The sequence below is a fragment of the Primulina tabacum genome, chromosome 8 (genome assembly GCF_025594145.1).
Source record: "Primulina tabacum isolate GXHZ01 chromosome 8, ASM2559414v2, whole genome shotgun sequence".
In the NCBI taxonomy this organism is placed as follows: domain Eukaryota; kingdom Viridiplantae; phylum Streptophyta; class Magnoliopsida; order Lamiales; family Gesneriaceae; genus Primulina; species Primulina tabacum.
The window spans coordinates 4,273,133-4,291,401 of NC_134557.1; the positions used below are offsets into that span (position 1 = coordinate 4,273,133).

General features: G+C 35.5%; 4 protein-coding genes across 5 annotated transcripts; 2 read left to right on the plus strand and 2 right to left on the minus strand.

Annotated features, from left to right (window-relative positions):
- LOC142554314 (uncharacterized) lies at nt 1-918 on the plus strand. The gene has a single exon (XM_075664997.1). The coding sequence runs from the start codon at nt 1-3 to the stop codon at nt 916-918; it is 918 nt and encodes a 305-aa protein (XP_075521112.1).
- A 3,428-nt stretch (nt 919-4,346) lies between these two features.
- On the plus strand, nt 4,347-4,763 carry LOC142554315 (RING-H2 finger protein ATL7-like). Its single transcript, XM_075664998.1, has one exon. The coding sequence runs from the start codon at nt 4,347-4,349 to the stop codon at nt 4,761-4,763; it is 417 nt and encodes a 138-aa protein (XP_075521113.1).
- A 541-nt stretch (nt 4,764-5,304) lies between these two features.
- On the minus strand, nt 5,305-10,033 carry LOC142553135 (very-long-chain aldehyde decarbonylase CER1-like). Of its 2 annotated transcripts, XM_075663153.1 has the most exons (10): nt 9,792-10,033; nt 9,315-9,538; nt 7,939-8,171; nt 7,636-7,855; nt 6,940-7,315; nt 6,717-6,824; nt 6,409-6,609; nt 6,220-6,306; nt 5,956-6,129; nt 5,305-5,649 (listed from the first exon to the last, which is right to left on the minus strand). In XM_075663153.1, exons 1-10 carry the CDS (start codon nt 9,849-9,851, stop codon nt 5,482-5,484), a joined length of 1,851 nt encoding a protein of 616 aa, XP_075519268.1. In that variant the 5' UTR covers nt 9,852-10,033; the 3' UTR covers nt 5,305-5,481. The 2 variants fall into 2 exon arrangements, with proteins under 2 accessions (XP_075519268.1, XP_075519269.1); XM_075663154.1 differs by lacking the exons at nt 6,220-6,306; nt 6,409-6,609.
- A 3,167-nt stretch (nt 10,034-13,200) lies between these two features.
- On the minus strand, nt 13,201-18,269 carry LOC142553136 (very-long-chain aldehyde decarbonylase CER1-like). The gene is made up of 10 exons (XM_075663155.1): nt 18,117-18,269; nt 17,584-17,807; nt 17,286-17,518; nt 16,983-17,202; nt 15,492-15,867; nt 15,293-15,400; nt 14,978-15,178; nt 14,403-14,501; nt 13,993-14,166; nt 13,201-13,610 (listed from the first exon to the last, which is right to left on the minus strand). Exons 1-10 carry the CDS (start codon nt 18,174-18,176, stop codon nt 13,431-13,433), a joined length of 1,875 nt encoding a protein of 624 aa, XP_075519270.1. The 5' UTR covers nt 18,177-18,269; the 3' UTR covers nt 13,201-13,430.

An 18,269-nucleotide genomic window follows, 5' to 3' on the forward strand; every position in this document is an offset into this window, starting at 1 on the left:
ATGAAGTGCAAGAAACATCCGATTGATCCGAGTAGCAACGTCGGAGTCTGCGCCTCCTGTATCCGGGAACGCCTCGTCGCAGTTATTGCGGCCCAGGTTCAAGCTCAGAGAGAAGCCCTTTTTCAACAGGGTCAGCAAGGTGGCCGGAAATCGGATGCCCAACTGCCGCCATTTGTCTTCCCTCGATCAGTTTCTCCTTATGTTTCCCACCGGAAGTCCGATTCTGCAGCCACCTGGCAGATTCAAGGCCACCACCTACGTTACTATAGTACGCCCCAGGTGGGTCCTAATGGGTTTGTAGCGATGGCAATAGATAAGGACAAGAAGAGTAGTACCAAGGGGAGGTTCTCTTCAGTTTTACTCGGGCTTTTCAGATCGAAATCGGACAAATCTGGTTTGGATTGGAGACCGGGCCCGGTCTCCGATCGTGGCGTGCCGGTTGATTCGTGTGCGGATTCTCCATCTTGGTTCTCCATGATTGTTCCCGGTCGCCGGAAAAAGCAGGTTCGGACCTTTTCTGTCGAAGAAAACTCGAGCAAAGCCGGCCGAGGAATGTCGCCGTCCAACGTGGAGGATGACGAGCATTGCCGCGACGTATCTAGCGGATACTCGTCGGAGTCTTCTCAGGGGTGGAAGCAGACACCGAGGAGGACACCAGCTACCCGGCGCTGCAAAGGGAGGACGGCGTCGCACAGCAGGAATGCATCGGGTTTGGCATTTTGCCTAAGCCCCTTGGTTCGGCCCAGCCCAAACCGGAAATGGAGCCAGAAGGTTGCTCCGCCGGATATGATGGTGGCCGGAGAGGTCAGAGCCCCGCAGAAGCCACACCTCTCCTCAGCGCCGTCGTTTTGCAAGAATCGTTCCCGGAAGCTCGCGGATTTCGGTAAGCAGAGTTGCAACCCTTATCCCATTCACTGATTCTGACGTTTGACCCCTCTCGTTGCAATGACGGTTTCGCCCCTGGTTATTTTTTATTTTTATTTTTATTTTTATTTTTATTTTTATCACCACCGCACAAGACAAACGTTATTAGAGAAAATAAAATATCTTTCATGGGCTTTTAGTGGCATTTGAGTTGTATTACAAAAACATTTCCCGGTGGATGATGATAATTATATATAGATATATATAGGTTTTACTTTTTTTGATATGGTTTCCTTTCAAATTTAATTTACGCAATTCTTGGTGCCATACTTGCTTTCGTCGATATAGTTTGTCTAGTGTGATTTAATTTAACTAATACGATACCATCGATAAAATAACAATCATGTTCCATATGATTAACTAAAGTAGCAATTGATGAAGCTAGGCATAATGTGGGATTAAGATTGTATAACAATGATTAATGAGCCGGTGCATGAGTGACTTGGGTTATGCATCAAATTCTTCGTAGTCTGCCCTACCAACATCAAACAAATGACCAAAAGTCACTATTCATTTAATGATATTCAATGCTTTCATACAACCCTCTCCAGTTTTCAAGTTGTCGGAGTTTCCACGTTGTATTTTAACAAATTTAATCAAACAATAAATTCTCATATCTTATCTATTTCTTTTCTCTTTTTTGACAAGAATTTAAGTTGCACCTACTCTATCTTGAAATTTAAGAAATATACATATTCACTCATGGACTCAATGATATATAACTTAATATAGAAGATGCAATTTTTTTTTTTTTTTTAAAAAAAAAATCTGAATTGCGTTTGTGGATGGATGCCCATTGAAAAAGAGAAAGGCCCAAAAAAACTCGAGATGGGATATGCAACCAGTCCATTTTTGATTTGAGGGACGACAATTAAACAACCATCTTTAAATTTATTTAATAGCGAGAGAGAGCTGACAACGCCCTATTTAATCTGGGAACAGGTCTCACTGAAAGGTTTTTAATCGCTACCAATAGGGGAAAATTTCATGCTATTTTTATGGACACTATCACAATTATAGGTTGAAATTTATCAAAAAATAGTAGACTGTAATCTTCACTCTTAAATATACTTTGAGGTAATGCCAATCTCACTTACTCAGAATAAGACAACCGACATTACTAATATCAATTCACAAGTTTAAAGTAGTTTTATAAGTACCAAGCATGTACAAGTTAAAGTTTCCTTAACAAAAATAAAGAAATTTATTAAGCAGGTTTTTTTTTTTAAAAAAATACTCCATTAAAAAAAACACGATTTTTTTTTTTGTACAGGACTTATCAATAATAATTTGCTATGTTGCTCCTCTTTGTGTACACTGATGAAGTGACATTTACTTATTGGATGTGATGAATTATATCAAAATTGTATATCGAATAGACGCGTATCACATGACATTAACTGAACTTATGCTTTATAAAAGTTTGCATCTTTTTTAACTGCAAAATTGTGTAATAACCAACAGGAGTACGAATTAAATGCCGAGGTAGCTTGTTAGGCACGAAGTTGCCGTTGTAAACCCTGGACCACGAGTAGAGACCGTTGTATTTTAGGCCCAAGTAAAATGAGAGGCCAGTTTGTGGTCCTAAGTTATCATTATTTGAAAAATTCGAATTTGTTTTTATCCACTTAAAAGAGATTACAACCTTCCTTCTTGGTTTTCAATATTGATCGGTCTTATGAATATTTATTTGTGAGACATGTCAATCTTACCGATATTCACAATAAAAAGTAATACTATTAACATAAAAATTAATATTTTTTTATGAATAACTCAAATAAAATATCCGTATAAAAAAATACGACCCGTGAGACCGTCGCACACAAGTTTTTGTATGAAATACAATGTCTTTATAACAAATTCGTCCCCTCCGGTATGTGTTTCGAGGATCTATTTGGACGACTGTTTTTCAGGATACAACGGAACAACCAACATTAACTGACACGAAGGTACTGCGACGGAGAACTGAATGAGCTCGACCTGATTGCGTCGAATGTCGAACCAATCAAAGCAAACTTATTTATCCAGTTTAATATTATTTATCTAGTTTAATATTCAAAACAAAGAATAAAAGAAGCACGTGCATCACAAAATAATCAATAAACAATCGATAAATTTTTCCAAGTATAAAATACTCAACTTAAAGCCACAAAATTCTAATGAACCCAAAATCCAATTTCAAGCCCTATGCATCAACTTCCAAGTTCATCGTCATTCTCGACAATCTCCTCCACGTACTCTGTACTTTCATGCAGATCATCATCTGAAATCAAAATTATTCAATACAGTTCTAATATCCCAATCACTAAATTGACCTCAAGAGTAACAATCGAAGCCACAACAACAAATGATCAATGCATGTGCATGTAAAATTCTAAAATTCCAAAGAAAACAAAATGATAAAAAAAACATATCAAAATTTCATCATGGAACACATTGACTTCAACTATATATATGTGACTCGCGTGAATTGTAGTGCATGCAACATTTGACTCACATCAATCAAGAAGCGGTTCACATGACAAACATAATAGCGTACATGTAAATCACGCTAGCTCAGATAAAATAAATGTTTTATTTTTAATTTCATCAATTCTATTATTATTATTATTTTTTTGCCTCATTAGTGTTTCTTTTAAAAAATATTTTCGATTATTAAAATAGCCAAGTAGCCAACCGTTGTAGATGAATTTGTTTGGTGACTAACAAACCAATGTGGGGTAGAAGTCAAATTCTACTGCCTCAACAGCCCAAGCACCGGCCTATGTTGACTTCAAAATAGTTGTATAATTCGTTAAAATATTGTAAGAAAAGAAATCGAAAATACATAAATATATTCAAACCACACAGAGTTGAGATTATTTCAACTCATTTTTGAATTTTTGTAAGATATATCCATCCCAGAAGGAAATGAAATTAGAGTATTTTACGTTGAGCATGTAGGAGGAGCAAGTTATGATGGTGAATCCGAAAACATCGAGCTCGAATTCAATTTATCTTATTTTTGTTTATTTATGTTTTGTTTTAAATAAATTCTCTTCTTTTTTATTTATTTCCGTTTTTGCTTGATTTTTTTTAAGTTTTTTGACAAAATAATCTTTTAGAGTAGGTCTACGGTCTCATGAATCTTTATTTGTGAGACGAGTCAACTCTACCAATATTCACAATAAAAAGTAATACTCTTAGCATAAAAAGTAATACTTTTTCATAGATGACTCAAATAAGATATATGTCTCACAAAATACTGACTTGTGAGACCGTCTCACACAAATTTTTGTCAATCTTTTAATATACGTGTTGTGTCTCTATGAGATTGCAAATAAATGTTAATCCTCATTCCAACTTCCATCTCATACACGTTTATATGACTAACGAATTTGGTCCACATTAAAATCAACACATAAAACCAAAATTCAAGAAAGATGGCGTATCAGCTTCCCAAATTCACCAACGCTTTATCTCTTCTCAAGAAACTATACAGACAAGACCACCGTGGCCCCGCCACCTACGTCTTCGGCCAGAATTCTCCGGGCTTTTGTTCCATATGCCTCAATGATATCTGCCGCGGTGATACTCACCGGAGACTGCCTCGGTGCATGCACTCTTTCCATTCAGGTTGCATTGATGCATGGTTTGAGTCTCGTTCGACGTGCCCTTTATGCAGAATCGAAGTCCCTGATCAATTTATTTCCTTGAGTGAAAACAGAAACGATTTTTTGAGTGATTTTGCATCAAATTTTGTTTCGTTGGTTCAGAATTTTTTTGAGAAAATTGTGGATCCTGATATTGATGAAGCCATTTCATTACTCATGTATGGAGACATACGGACCGGATTTTAGTGCCCACGCTAACTTTCCCGGTGGTGGAGATACTCACTATGTCTATATCATCTCTAAAAGAATATTTGCAAGTATAGTATCGATCAGACTAGTTTGTTCGTTATCCTAGACTTGTTTCTTCTGTAATCTTCCTCATTTTCCCACTCTATTTTCTTTGATTCTTATGGTGAAATTAAAATTTACTTGGATTAACTGTCTTTGTGCAGATAATCTTGATATAGTGCAGATAAATAATATATCAACGGTGGTCTTTCAACATGCTTTATGTCCTCACTCACATAAGAAACTTTCCGGGAGGTTACTTATCCAAAATCAACACCAAATCAAACACATTTAACTTTGGAATTTTTATGCGATGAGCTTACGAATGGAAGATAATAAAAATTCGGATTCGCCAAATGTTTCTTTGTCTGGACAAGAAAATTGGAAATTTTGATTCACAGAGAAACATGCACATAGAAGTTTATTAACTGTGTTATGGTTCAATTTAGATTTGATTTATATGAAAAATGGTTGTCGTTGTACTACAAATCCTTCGAGCGATACACAACAATTTAAGCTTATCACCCGTCATGCAATACATGCTAATTGGAAATGTATCAATACAACATAGCATAATCAATATAGTAATGGAATTCCTAAAATCATGTAACAATAAGCATTGCTTACTACTCTTTATACGAGAGCGTAGGTTGAGGCCAGATGCAGACACGAATCATTAGTTAGTTGCAAATTGTAGAAGGCGAAATCCATGTTTGAGTGCATCATCCCAAATTTTGTTAACGTCGAACATGGTCTCCCCGCATTCGAGCACATTGTATCCTTCTAAGCCATGCAATATTCCAGCCACACGCCAAGCGCTCATAACTCTTCTTGGTAACCAGTTCTGGGGAAATCAAGGGGTACCAATCAATAATAATTTTTCAAAATAAGTAAACCAAACACACATGTACCACAAATGCGCCAAGTGAGCAGGCTCGAACTTGACCAACCCGAAAGAGCCTAGGACCAGCATTGATGACATTTTAGCTCGTTTTACTGTATTTTAGTTTATCAGATCACAATGGTCAAGATTATCGTAGCTGTTGATCAAACAGTTAACTGGTGGACTGCTTTTTTTAAATAATATAATTCTTGAGTTAATAGTCATGCAGAATAAGTGAGTGTATATTTTGGTAAAAAATATTCTAACCTCGCAGGAGTGCAGATTCTCGAGTGCGGGAGGAGCCAGCAATGCCGGAGTGTGACAGTAGAAGGCGTCTTTGCGCGCTTTCTTCGGAGGAAATTGAGAGTATGGAATGAACAATGTACCCTTTGGTGCCTTGAGTTGTTCTTCTTTGGATAGTCCATCTCCAACTATCCAAACCTACGCACAAAGAAACCACAGCAATCATTCTAAAGTTGCGTTATTAACAAACTCTACCAAGATTTACTGTTACTTTTACAATATTTTTACCCGTTCAGTGTAGGATTTTGAGAGTGCTATTTCACTCTGAGATCTGAAAGACAATTTAAGTCTTTCGAATTCATAAAACGCAGATACCTGAGATACAGCTTAAGTTGTTTAAAGAAAATTGTATAGAATTCCAAGAGAATAGAGAAAAGACAAAATGTTAAGGGTTCAAGAATTCAAGATTTTAAAGACCTGAATACCCTTTTGGCACAGAGCAGAAACGATTGCATATGCAGTTTTAGATAGGCTGCCTCTGAATAAAACCTCAGTGGTGCCTTTAGGAATGCTGTTGATAACTATAGCAACAGCCAAGCTACTTCCATCTACTACTTTGATATTTAACTTTGGATTCATTTTGATGTATAAAGCGCCACTTCTGTTAAGTTCCCAACTCTAAAAAAACATGAAGGCACGGCAAATAACGAAATCCAAACAATAGTTATGGAATAAAGACTTTAATGCATGAAACAAATAAAAATTAAATATTGCAATATGCTTGCCTGGTTCCGCAGGCCTAGACTTAAAATCTTGGCGCCTCTACCTTCTGCTTCTTGTATGGCTTCCTCGACTAAATTGTTGATAACTTGTCCTTGCCATTTGATGGAATACTAATAAAATCGAGAAAATATAAATTAAAACAATTCAAATCCACAAAATCGAGAAAATATAAATTAGAACAATTCCTAAATCCAAGAAACCTTATTGCTTTTCGATCTTTTCTACCTGTATGCTGAATCTTGGAATAACCCACGTCTGCAGCTTGAGTTTCTCGAAGTTATTTCTCTCGACGACAAAAGTACGCCCAAATATGAAGTTGAGCATCATCGGCCATGTTGTTAGAGGTCTTATGAACCATATGTACCATTTGGAATTTTGAGGCCTTGAAGCAACGGAGGCAAATCCAATTTGGAGATGAAATATGGATTCTGGTGTGGTTAGATGTGTTAAATGCACCACCTCTGGGTTGTCTTCCTGCCTCATGAGCGACGTCTCATATACTGCATCACTGGATTTATCCATGGTGCCATGTATATAGTCGTAGAATGGCATGAACAATGAATAGTTGGTACGAAAATGCGTGTGATGCAAAGAGTGAAACCTGTTTATATAATACATGGATGAATAATTAAGTAAAAACATCTCGCTTATAATCTGCATATTCATTAACTAGAACTCACATTTACCATAAGAACAAGAGCACTAAAGGGCACAAACCATGCTACCTTGGAATGAAACAAGTTATTTATTCTGAAAAATTACACTTGATCACAATGCAAACTTTTTGCCATTGATTTGGCATGATTTGAGTCCTTTAGTTTCATCAAATCCTTTTATAATCCTTTGGGTCATAAGTCCAAGAGTAAACATGTGAAAACTCATTCCAACCCATGGACATATTTAATTTGGGAGTGTACTTACGAAGGTGTATACATCATGTATTTGAGAGGAGGGCAAATGGAAAAGACCCATTTCGGAATGAATTCAAAGTTGCAATGCCCCATATTATTCATGAGATCAATATAGGTAATATATCCCACAATAGATGCTAAGGATGCCGTCCCGGTGAATATCGGTCCAAAAACGGGAATTGCAAAGAGACAAAAATACGCCAAGTGCTCAGCAAAAGGATGTGTAACAGCTGCAACAATAACCGATATCAGGACACTAACTGATACAAAGCGCGCGCGCACACACACACACACACTTAGGACTTGTTTGTACACGTAATGGGTTCGGTCACGATGGAGGAATGGTGGTGGGAGTGGTATCTTGAGTAGAGGTAATGGTGGTGCAAAGCTCTATGCAACCAGTAGTAAATGTATTCCACCGGGCCAGTGTGAAGAAGGATAGTGATAATTATGCCTTCGATTTTCCAAATAGGCAAGAAAGAACCATTTGGCAATATATAGTTGGCAACGTAAAACAAAATTCCAGTTAGCAGAATCTGATCATCCCTGCAGAATCAACCAGAAAAATATTGAGATTAGTCATATATATTTCTATACTTAGTCGTTTAGCAATCGAGATTTTGGTGTCTTAGTTTCGACTATTTTTTTTTACCACCCCCTTTCTTCTATTTCTTCCTTTTCGTCTGTTTTTTTTTTAAAAAAAATATATATATATATGGAAAAATGGTCTTTTACACCAAAATTTGTTGTTCTACCAATTTCTCTGTCATTTTTTTTATATGTGAGGTAAAATTATTTCTGTAGAAATATAAAGAAATACAAGTGTGTTCGGACGGATAAACACAATTCTTTACTGGCAAGAGGCTAAAATGTAATATTTGTTTGATTTATGCACTAAAAAAACAAAGGTAAACATCATATTCATACGATGGCCCGGGATTTGACCCGACCTAAGACGAAAATATGGGATAATATAATTTATCACTCCTATGAAAACTAAAAAACATAAAACCTCTTATGAAAAATAAATGATCAAATGCAACCTTTTGTTTTTTAAATTTAAATAAAAACCCTCTTCTTTTTTAGCTTACATTGTATTCAAATTTTATTTTAAAACATGAAAAAAAACAGTAAACAAAATATATATTTTTATTTTAAATTAAGTTAATAAAAAATTCAAAAAATATATTTTTAATTATTTATCATTATTCTTTGTTTGGCTAAAAAATGGATCGTTAAATAACGCAAATTAAAAAAAAAACTAATATAAATTGATATGTTTATTCTAACCATAATTTATTCGTGAAAAAATTGATCCAAATATGAAAAACTTGACCCAAATATAGAAAAGTCGACCTATGCTCGATCCAAATGTGAAAAGTTCGACCTAAATAAGAAAACTCTTCCCAAATATGAAATATTCGACCCAGATATAATATGTATATAATGATTTAAGTAAATATTCAATCAAACATGATATAGCGTAACAGTAAAGTGTTGTGCATGTTGTGCAAAAACACTTGGTTCGAATCTGGATTTTGTCAAAATGTGATTTTTTTTATATTTTATTTTAACAAGCATGTGTAAAGATCATGTTGTCTTTTGAGTTAAAAAGTCAGAATGAATAAAAATAAAAAGAAAGTGCTAAAGAAAAAGGGAAGAAGAAGTCCAGTGGTGAGAATAATATACCAGTTCGTTTCCCTATCCACCTGCTCAAATTCAATGCTCCTGTCAAGGATGCGGTTGTTGCCTTTGGCAGTTCTGTGGCGAGAAAATGAGATCCATAATTGATTATGAAAGGCCCTCCACACCAGCAATGGGATCACTATTAAGTTGGTGTAGTCCCATTCATTTTTCCCTTTTGTTGCTACTGAGTAAATACTTTGCATTCCCCATGGAGCCAATATCATATACTACAAAACAACAAAATTATGTACGTTATGGCTTTGATGTAATTCAATGTCGAATTATTTATTTTCCAAGCTTGTTTTCCCACATTTGCTATTGCTTTTCTCTCTTTCTTGAATGTTTGTGTTCATTCTCAGGGCTCTGTTCTTTATTTGCCAAAAAAAAATGCTTCTCTCATATAAATTTTTATTACTTTTGGAGGCAAATAATTTTAAAAACAATATTTAGACCTGCAGGATAAGAGAGAAATCTGAGTACCTTAAAACTTCCAAGGTTCTTCCATGGCCAGTCAGTAAGAAACCCTGGTGTTGTAGCCATTGTTTTTTGCTGCCTAAGCTCACTTTATTTCTCCCATTTCACGTCATATATAGAGGAAGAAACAATAACAAAAAACCATTGAATATATTTCCAAGGAAATTGATGAACGGTTGGATAAGTGCCGCAATTGGATAACTTGGAGTACCTGCCAAATACGTCCCGCCACTCGCTTTATTGCTATATTTCTCCTTCAAATAATCAGTGCTTTGCATGTGAAATATTAAATCAAATTGGCTTTTCATGGTTTCAATGACATGCATTATTGAAATACTTTCCTTTTCTAGAACGACAAGATTAGGTGCCTGGTTTTGATATCAGCGTGTTTTAAGAGATGATATTAAGGATATTTTAAGAATATTTAGCTCTAACAGCCAAAATTAATATGTCATTGATTATATCTAGTGCTGGTTGATATATATACACAAAGAAAAAGAAACACGTGATTTCATAGGTTGATCGGACTTATAGTATCTGAAATTAAGATTTAACCAAAGAAGATTATGCATGTCTCGCGTGATTTTTGGCGAGTAGTACTTCTGCCCCAAACACTATATTCTGTGATATAACAAATAGTTTTAAACTTTAATTACAGATTTGGGAATGGATCAAAGCATTTCACGTAAATTCCTAATATATTCATGCGTGTGAGGTTGTTGGAGACCTATTTTCGTGTGGACATAAAATTTATGCAGGATGGCTTATTTACTACCAATACCAGAAAGAAATAATTTGATACTTTGAATTTTAATAAAAACAATAGAGGAAGAATATAATAATATAGTTAATATGACCTCTAACCTATCGTGACCTGTAAAACATTTTTTTATTTTTATTTTGATGTCGATGGAACTTGCGGATGCTGCTATCTTCCGGTGCGCACTAGGTAGACCTTCAGACTAACGCAATAACTTTCAAACCACGTTAGTCAGGTATATCATACTAGATAAACTCAGCACGCCAGACTTGCCTAAAAAATGTTGTTAGGGAAACCGAACTTTTAATTCTTCATCAAACGCTTACCTGCTTCGTCAACTCAAGTCTCTTACAAAGGCCATTAAAGCATTTATTTTCAATCCCATTTCGTGTTAGGCCTCCGTCGTCTCATTTCAATGACAATTGACATGGCAGGAACATTTGAGTCCATCACGCCACCAGCAAGCATGTGACATGCCTGCCAAATTTTGGTCATCTAATTTGCGGATCACAAACCCAATCAAGTCAATGTCGACCCATCCAACGAGTTATTATTTATCTCTTGGATTAAATATTATTGTTACCCACTGCACTTACAAAATTATTAGCATGTGTTCTTCATTGCACTTAATTTACTGACTACACAAAATATTATTTGAAAATTGATTTTCAAGAGGATTCGTATAATTAATTAACATAAAACAAAAATTTAGTCAGATTCTACGTGTTGAATCTGAAGTTTACATCACTTTAAGTAGTTAGAATGATATTTGATCACATTTTGGAAAATATTGAGTGACAGGGATACTTTTTGCCCATTTGCAAATTGATGATTAATAAGCCACCAAGATATATGAAAGCGGAAAATAAAATAAAAAATAAAAATAAATTGACAAATGCATTGAAAATTTTGAAAATTCATGCTTAATGTGCTTGAGCACCCTCTTCGAGGAACAGGATCATTGATCCTTTCAACAATGGAGGCTCTGAGAAGATCCAAGAACGACCGTTCTCGATCCTATTTCTGTAACCATTCTCGATCTCTCGGCCAATTTTTTGTTAGATCTAAACAAATGTTTATCACTAAACTAAAAGTTATGTTGTTAATCCAGACGCAATTTATTTTCTTATACTTGGAACAGCTCAGAATGCACCTATTTAGAATGTCATCAACAGAGATAACTTCACAGTCACCGACCTTGTTATCAACAGAGATAACATTACTCGTTGAAATATAATGTCACTCTTTTACAGCTAACCAGACCAAACGACTCAACATCAGCAGCTTGACGTACGAAAACTTCTCAATAAATCACTTATCTCAATATTACTATCACTGATACACGCTTAACCTGTATTGTTTCGTGCAATTCCATCTCCTTATCCCATTTTGGTAAAAAAAAATCTACAAAAAATGGAAAACAAAATAAACTAATTAAATAAAAGTAAATATGTAAAAAACACAGCCATCTCATCGGGGAAAATAAATGGAAAACAGGAGAAAAAAAATGATGCACCAAAATTTGCAAACAGAGTCAATTTCTACCCAATAATAACATAATTCATGCGACTTCCAACCCTTTTTGCTGAAAATGAACAGAAAACAAAAAATATGTGACTCAAAACCTACAAACACGCTGAGAATTTTTTTAAAAAAATAGAATTTTAATTTGGGCTTCTGCAATCGTCAACTGCAAAACAGAGAAATTAACATGATTGAAAGAGGTTGAAGAAAATGTGAGAGAAACTGAGGAAATGGTGGGAAAAGTTGACATAAAGAATTTTAAGTCTTTTATTTATAATGAGATCATACAAATATAATAAATTATAGAGAACATAATAAATCTTAATAAATTATTTATTAATATTTACAAACAAAAATCCCACGAGATATTTTTTTCTAAGAAATTATTATACAGCTTTCTTTCTAGAAGTCCAATTTATAAAATTTTATAATTATTTTTCCCAAATGGACATTTGATTATAACAATGGATGAAAATAATTATCGATCATATTTTTTTTCATAGAATAAGATATTTCATACTTTCAAATAATAAAATATGTTTAACTAGTTAAATTATAATATATAAAAATTAATCAACCGAATTTAATTTTCCAAACTTGATAAGAGATTTATGTAGGGAATTTTAAGGTTACTAGTTTTATTTAATTTTATATATATATATAAATTCTGTACATGAAAAATTTGAGAGGGCAAGGTGTGTTACCGTCACCCACCCCAATCCAATCCCGAGATATTTTTTTTTTAGCCGTCAACTATTTATTTAAAAAAATGATATCCTCAAGTGTAATAAACATGATGTCGTTTTCTTAAATAAATAATTGACCAAAGTTATTTTGCAAATACCCTCGTCCTGGTGTATTTCGTTTTCTTAAATAAATAATTGACCAAAGTTATTTTGCAAATACCCTCGTCGGTGTATCTTGCTTTTGCGTTCGGGATTTCGATCTGACATCGGCCACAGTCAAGACTCGGCTGTCAGTTTCCGGCTCATTTGTTGGTCATAGATAATTGTCAAACATGTATTAGTAAAGCTAGAATCATCTAACGAAAACGGATCCATATATTTAGTTAATCCATGAATTTTGCATACGTTTCATAAGAAATATTTTGATCCAGAAAAGAACATAATGAACTTCAAATGCCCATTTCTTAATAATAAAGTGAAGTACTCAATAGCGCTTTAGTAATGCAACAATGGCGATCGATGTTCATCACTAGTGCATAAAGAAACAATATGTTTTTAATCGGAAAATCCATAAGTTCCTGTAAAAATGACTGTAAAAGTACTGCAGTGCACTAAATGACTGTTCGCTGAGACTAGTAGATTCCAGGTATATCATATTTGTTTTGCTATTGTAAGCTAAATGGGCTTTGGATCCGCGGACATTGTCAAGGGACGGAATCCATGCTCGAGACTGGCTTTCCAGATTTTCTCAATGCTGAACATCATGTTTCCACACTCGTGCACGTTCCATTCCTCCATAGCATGAAGTATTCCTGCTATACGCCATGCACTCATCACTCTTCTTGGTAACCAGTTCTGTAATTTTGAAGAGTTAGGAACTTAACAGTTGAATTTAGAAAAAGTAGAATAGAAGAGTGCAGAGAATCTTGGTAGTGACTAATGAGAATTTTACAGTTCTTGATGTTCTATCAACTTCCAACTTCCAAGTGTTCCATTTGAGAAAGGACAAGAAGAGTGCAATGGATTTGGGAATTGACTAATGAGAATTTAACATCTCTTGGTATTATTTGGCTTTGTCAACTTTTAAGAGAAAATTGAGAAGGAGAAGAAGTTTTTAAAGCAATTTAGGAGCTATATATGTAAAATTTTAAGATTTTATATGTTATCTCTCTTTCTTCTTTATTTATTTTTTCATCGAGGAAGTGTCATTGAAACCAATAGAGCTTGCATTCCTAACCTCACAAGAGTCGACATTTTCAAGATGCTTGGGAGCCAACATTGCTGGAGTGGAATTGTATAAGCAGTCTTTTCGCTCTTTCTTTGGAGGGAACTTTGAGAACGGAATGAAGAAAGTTCCTTTTGGAGCCTTCTTTTGTTCATCTTCAGTTAGTCCATCTCCAACTAACCATATCTGCACAACGTATCCATTATGATCATCATTATTCAGCTAATGGAATTATGTCACCAATTGTTTGGAATTCTACTGGAGTTGTTTGAATGGTCTAAGTAACTTTATATTGTATTTAGTTGTGAAAGATTTTTAACGGTTTTGACGAAATGTGTAAGAGTAACTCATGCAGCCTGCCTGTTAGGAAATGTATCTTAGAAAACAAGAAACTGAAGTGAAAAAGAAAGTAGAAAGCTAACCTTTGGAGTGCCGTATTGTGAGAGTATCAAATTATTTCCAGCCTCATTACTAAGCATTGCTTTCAGCTTTTTATGTTCATCCTCTCTCATTGTATATACCTATCAAAAGTATGAAAACCAGAATTGAGCAAAACAAGTACTGGACAGTGCTATCAATCCTGGGCGAGTTTTGCTGTCTATGTCCATGCTTTTTTACAGGCAAGCAATCAATTTTCTGATATTGTCTAGCACTGAACTGAGATTTATAGTCGGCGTGTGGCATGCAAGTAGAGCTAAGATTAGAGTTGTCAAAATGGATCAGGTCTGCAAGGTTGGCTCGCCCCGGGTTGTGGCGGATTGAGACCAACCCGCTAAATATAATTAAAAGTTGGCAGATTGGCCCGCCACGCTGCGCCATATAGGCGAGGTAGGTTAGTAATATCCTAACCTGCCCAAATGCTGACCCGTTTTGACAGCTCAAGCTGAGATGTGACAACTTTTTTCCCGGATGACATCTTATAATTCTTCAAAAGCCGAATTAAATTGTCGAAGAATATATAAACTAGTGTCTTTGACGTTGCTGTTGTCAAACGTACCTGTACACCACCCTGGCACAAGGCAAGGGCAATGGAACAAGCAATCTTCGACAGCTTGCCTCGAAGGACAACCTGAGATGTTCCTTTAGGAATGCTATTCAACACAACAGCAACTGCCAAACTACTTCCATCCACCACCTTCACTTTTAGCTGAGGGTGCTTTCTTAAGAAAAGTTCACCGCTGTTGTTGAGCCCCTCCTCCTGCATTTTCATGAATAAACCAAAACAATTAATCACTCATTCAATGGCAACGTGAAAGAAAATCTTCTTTCATCTGAAAATGAAAAACAACTGGAATGTATCACTTTTACTTGCCTGATTTAGCAAGCCGAGGCTCAAAACCTTAGCCCCCTTGTCCGAAGCTGCAAGTATAGCAGCCTCAATCATATTATTAATCGATTCTCTTTGCCATTGCATGTAGTACTGCAAGGAAGTGAAGCTGATGAGCTTGTTATAAAAAATACTTAAATGTTTGGGTCAACATTTGTCATACTTGTAATCAATAAATGTATACCTGAATTTTATATTTAGGAATTGCCCATGTTTGCAGTTTTAGGTGTTTGAAGACATTTCTCTCAGCAGTAAATGTGCGTCCGCAGATCCAAGTGACCATCATTGACCATATTGTGAGAGGCCACATCAGCCATAAGTACCATTTGGATTTGTGAGGTTCAGAAGCCAAGTGTGCAAAACCTACACGGAGATGATATATAGATTCTGGAGTTGTTAGATGACTCAGATGAACCACATCAGGTGCTTCCTCCATCCGAACAAGTGAATTTTCATACAACGAATCCGACGATTTGTCCATGGTACCATACAAGTAATCGTAAAATGGCATGAAAAGTGAGTAATTGGTTCGAAATTGGGTGTGGTGCAGCGAGTGGTACCTGTATCACCAAATATGCTGTTAGACACTCTTATATAAGATTTCATGCACATCTTCTAAAAGATACCAATTCATTCAATATTCTATTGCAACATGGTTGAATGGATAGAGAAGTTTTGATGAATTTAAATTTGAAAAACTTCGTTTTGCACTTGCTACAATAAATAACCAGAAGACCAATAATAACCAACAAGAACTTATAAGCAATGTGAGCCGTTAGAAAATATTCATCTATTTTCTTCGATTAATTCGCTACAAAACCTCTATTAGTTAGATAATATATTTTTATATTGGTCTAATTACACTACTTGGTAATAAATTTATGGAATGAAAAGGTTTGTTTTTGTTCACGTGGCCTAGGGAACAATAAATTTATATTGTGAAAAAATTATCAAACGAGACCTAAAAACAAAAAAAAAAATTGTAAATAAATTTATCTAGAGTCCCATGAATTATAAAAAGTTTATACTGGGTACATGAAAAATAAATTTTTGTGATGGAAATGAAAAAATATTCAAGAATAATAAATTTATATTAAATCATTTTACACTACTATATAATAATTTTTAAAAAAAATTATGGGGCTCGAAAACAAATAGTCCCAAATCAAATGACTCTTTTACCTCCAAATAGGGACGGCCCATTCACTCAGATTCACAATTAGACCAGACCTACTTGTTCCGCAAAAGAATTAGTTTGTTTAATATAGCTGCTGTAAGTACTGATTGTTACATGTTGGGCAGGTCTGAAAGAACTAAGCTTGGAGCCACTTCCAGAATGGGTGGCACTAATCGTGTTCGTGTACTATAGTACCATTTCTTACACCCTAGGTTCCTGTTTGAAGCTTCATATTACAGTCATAAATGGTCAGGAGTTAAACTGGGTAGTTTTCTTCCAAGAATATGAAAGAAACTAATAAAATGTTCTGTTGAGTTTTATTTCTGTGGTACCCCCATCTATACAAAAGATATACAGAAAAGAATGCAGATGTTGAGTTAGCCAGTTATTCATATTTCATAAAATGGGATCCGAAAGAAATTTGAATTTGATCTTCACCAGATCTTTATAACATCATAAAAGACAACCTCGTAACGAGTCAAAGGTTCAGATACTTACGAGGGAGTGTACATGAGGTACTTGAGAGGGGGAAACATGGAGAAAAGCCATTTTGGAATGAGTTCAAAGTTACAGTGACCCATGTTGTTCATGAGATCAATGTAAATAAGATAAACAGCAATTGATGCGACGGATGCGTTTTTCAGGAACACGGTTGAAAGCATCGGAATTGAAAATAGCGCAAAGTATGCTATATGCTCCGCGAATGGATGAATTACGGCTGCCACAACAGAAAAAATATACACCTCAGTAATCCCATGACAATTTACCCAACCTACATTTGCTCTGGAGTAAAATTCTTACATGTGATGGGTTCGGTGACAATAGAGGAGTGGTGGTGGGAATGGTAGCGTGAGTAAAGAAAATGGTGGTGTAGCGCCCTGTGCAGCCAGTAGTAGAGGAACTCCACTGGACCTGTATGAAGTAGAATCGTCCATATAACCCCACCTATACCCCATAAGGGCAGATGGCTTCCATTCTTGAGATACTTGGATGCTAGATAGAATAAAAGACCGTTGAATATAATTTGATCATCCCTGCAAGAAAATCGTTAGCAGAGATGACGAGGGAAAGTTTAGATTAATTTTAGTCTGAATCATACCAGTTTTTTTCTCTGTCTACTTGCTCGAATTCAATGCTCTTATCGACGATTCTGTTGTTCCCTTTGGCGGTCCGATAGCGAGACACCGAAATCCATATCTGGTTGTGCAGGATTCTTGACAGCAACAGCGGGAATATGAGGAAATTGGATAGATCCCTCTGAGTTTCATCCTTCACTAGGTACGAGTATGTTGAATGTACCACCCAGGGAGCCAATACCACATACTACAACATCCGAAATGAACAAAATTAATGCTTCGTTAGATTGAAATCTTGAATTGATAAGATGTGCCGAGTTCAAATTTGGCTTTTTTTTGTTAATCTTCCTCTGAGTGGAAAATACTCGTCCTTTTCATCAGTGACACCCGCGTTCACAGATGCATGCTTACAATTAATCATAAAGCGTCACTTATTCACTTCAACAAAAAAGAAATTATATTGTTTCATCTCGCTAGATATGTTTCATGACATCCAAAAATGAAGAAAAGAGAGCAGAAGTAGAAGTTGATACACGAAAGAAAGAAAATACAAAACCTTGAAGTTGCCAAGCCATGTCCATGGCCATTCTGTGAGAATTCCTGGTTTTGAAGCCATTTTTCCTTCCCCAAACACGATCTCTACGGGAAGAGCATTGCACGTAATATAAATACAAAAAAGGTGCTATCCTCGGTATCTAATAACCACCTG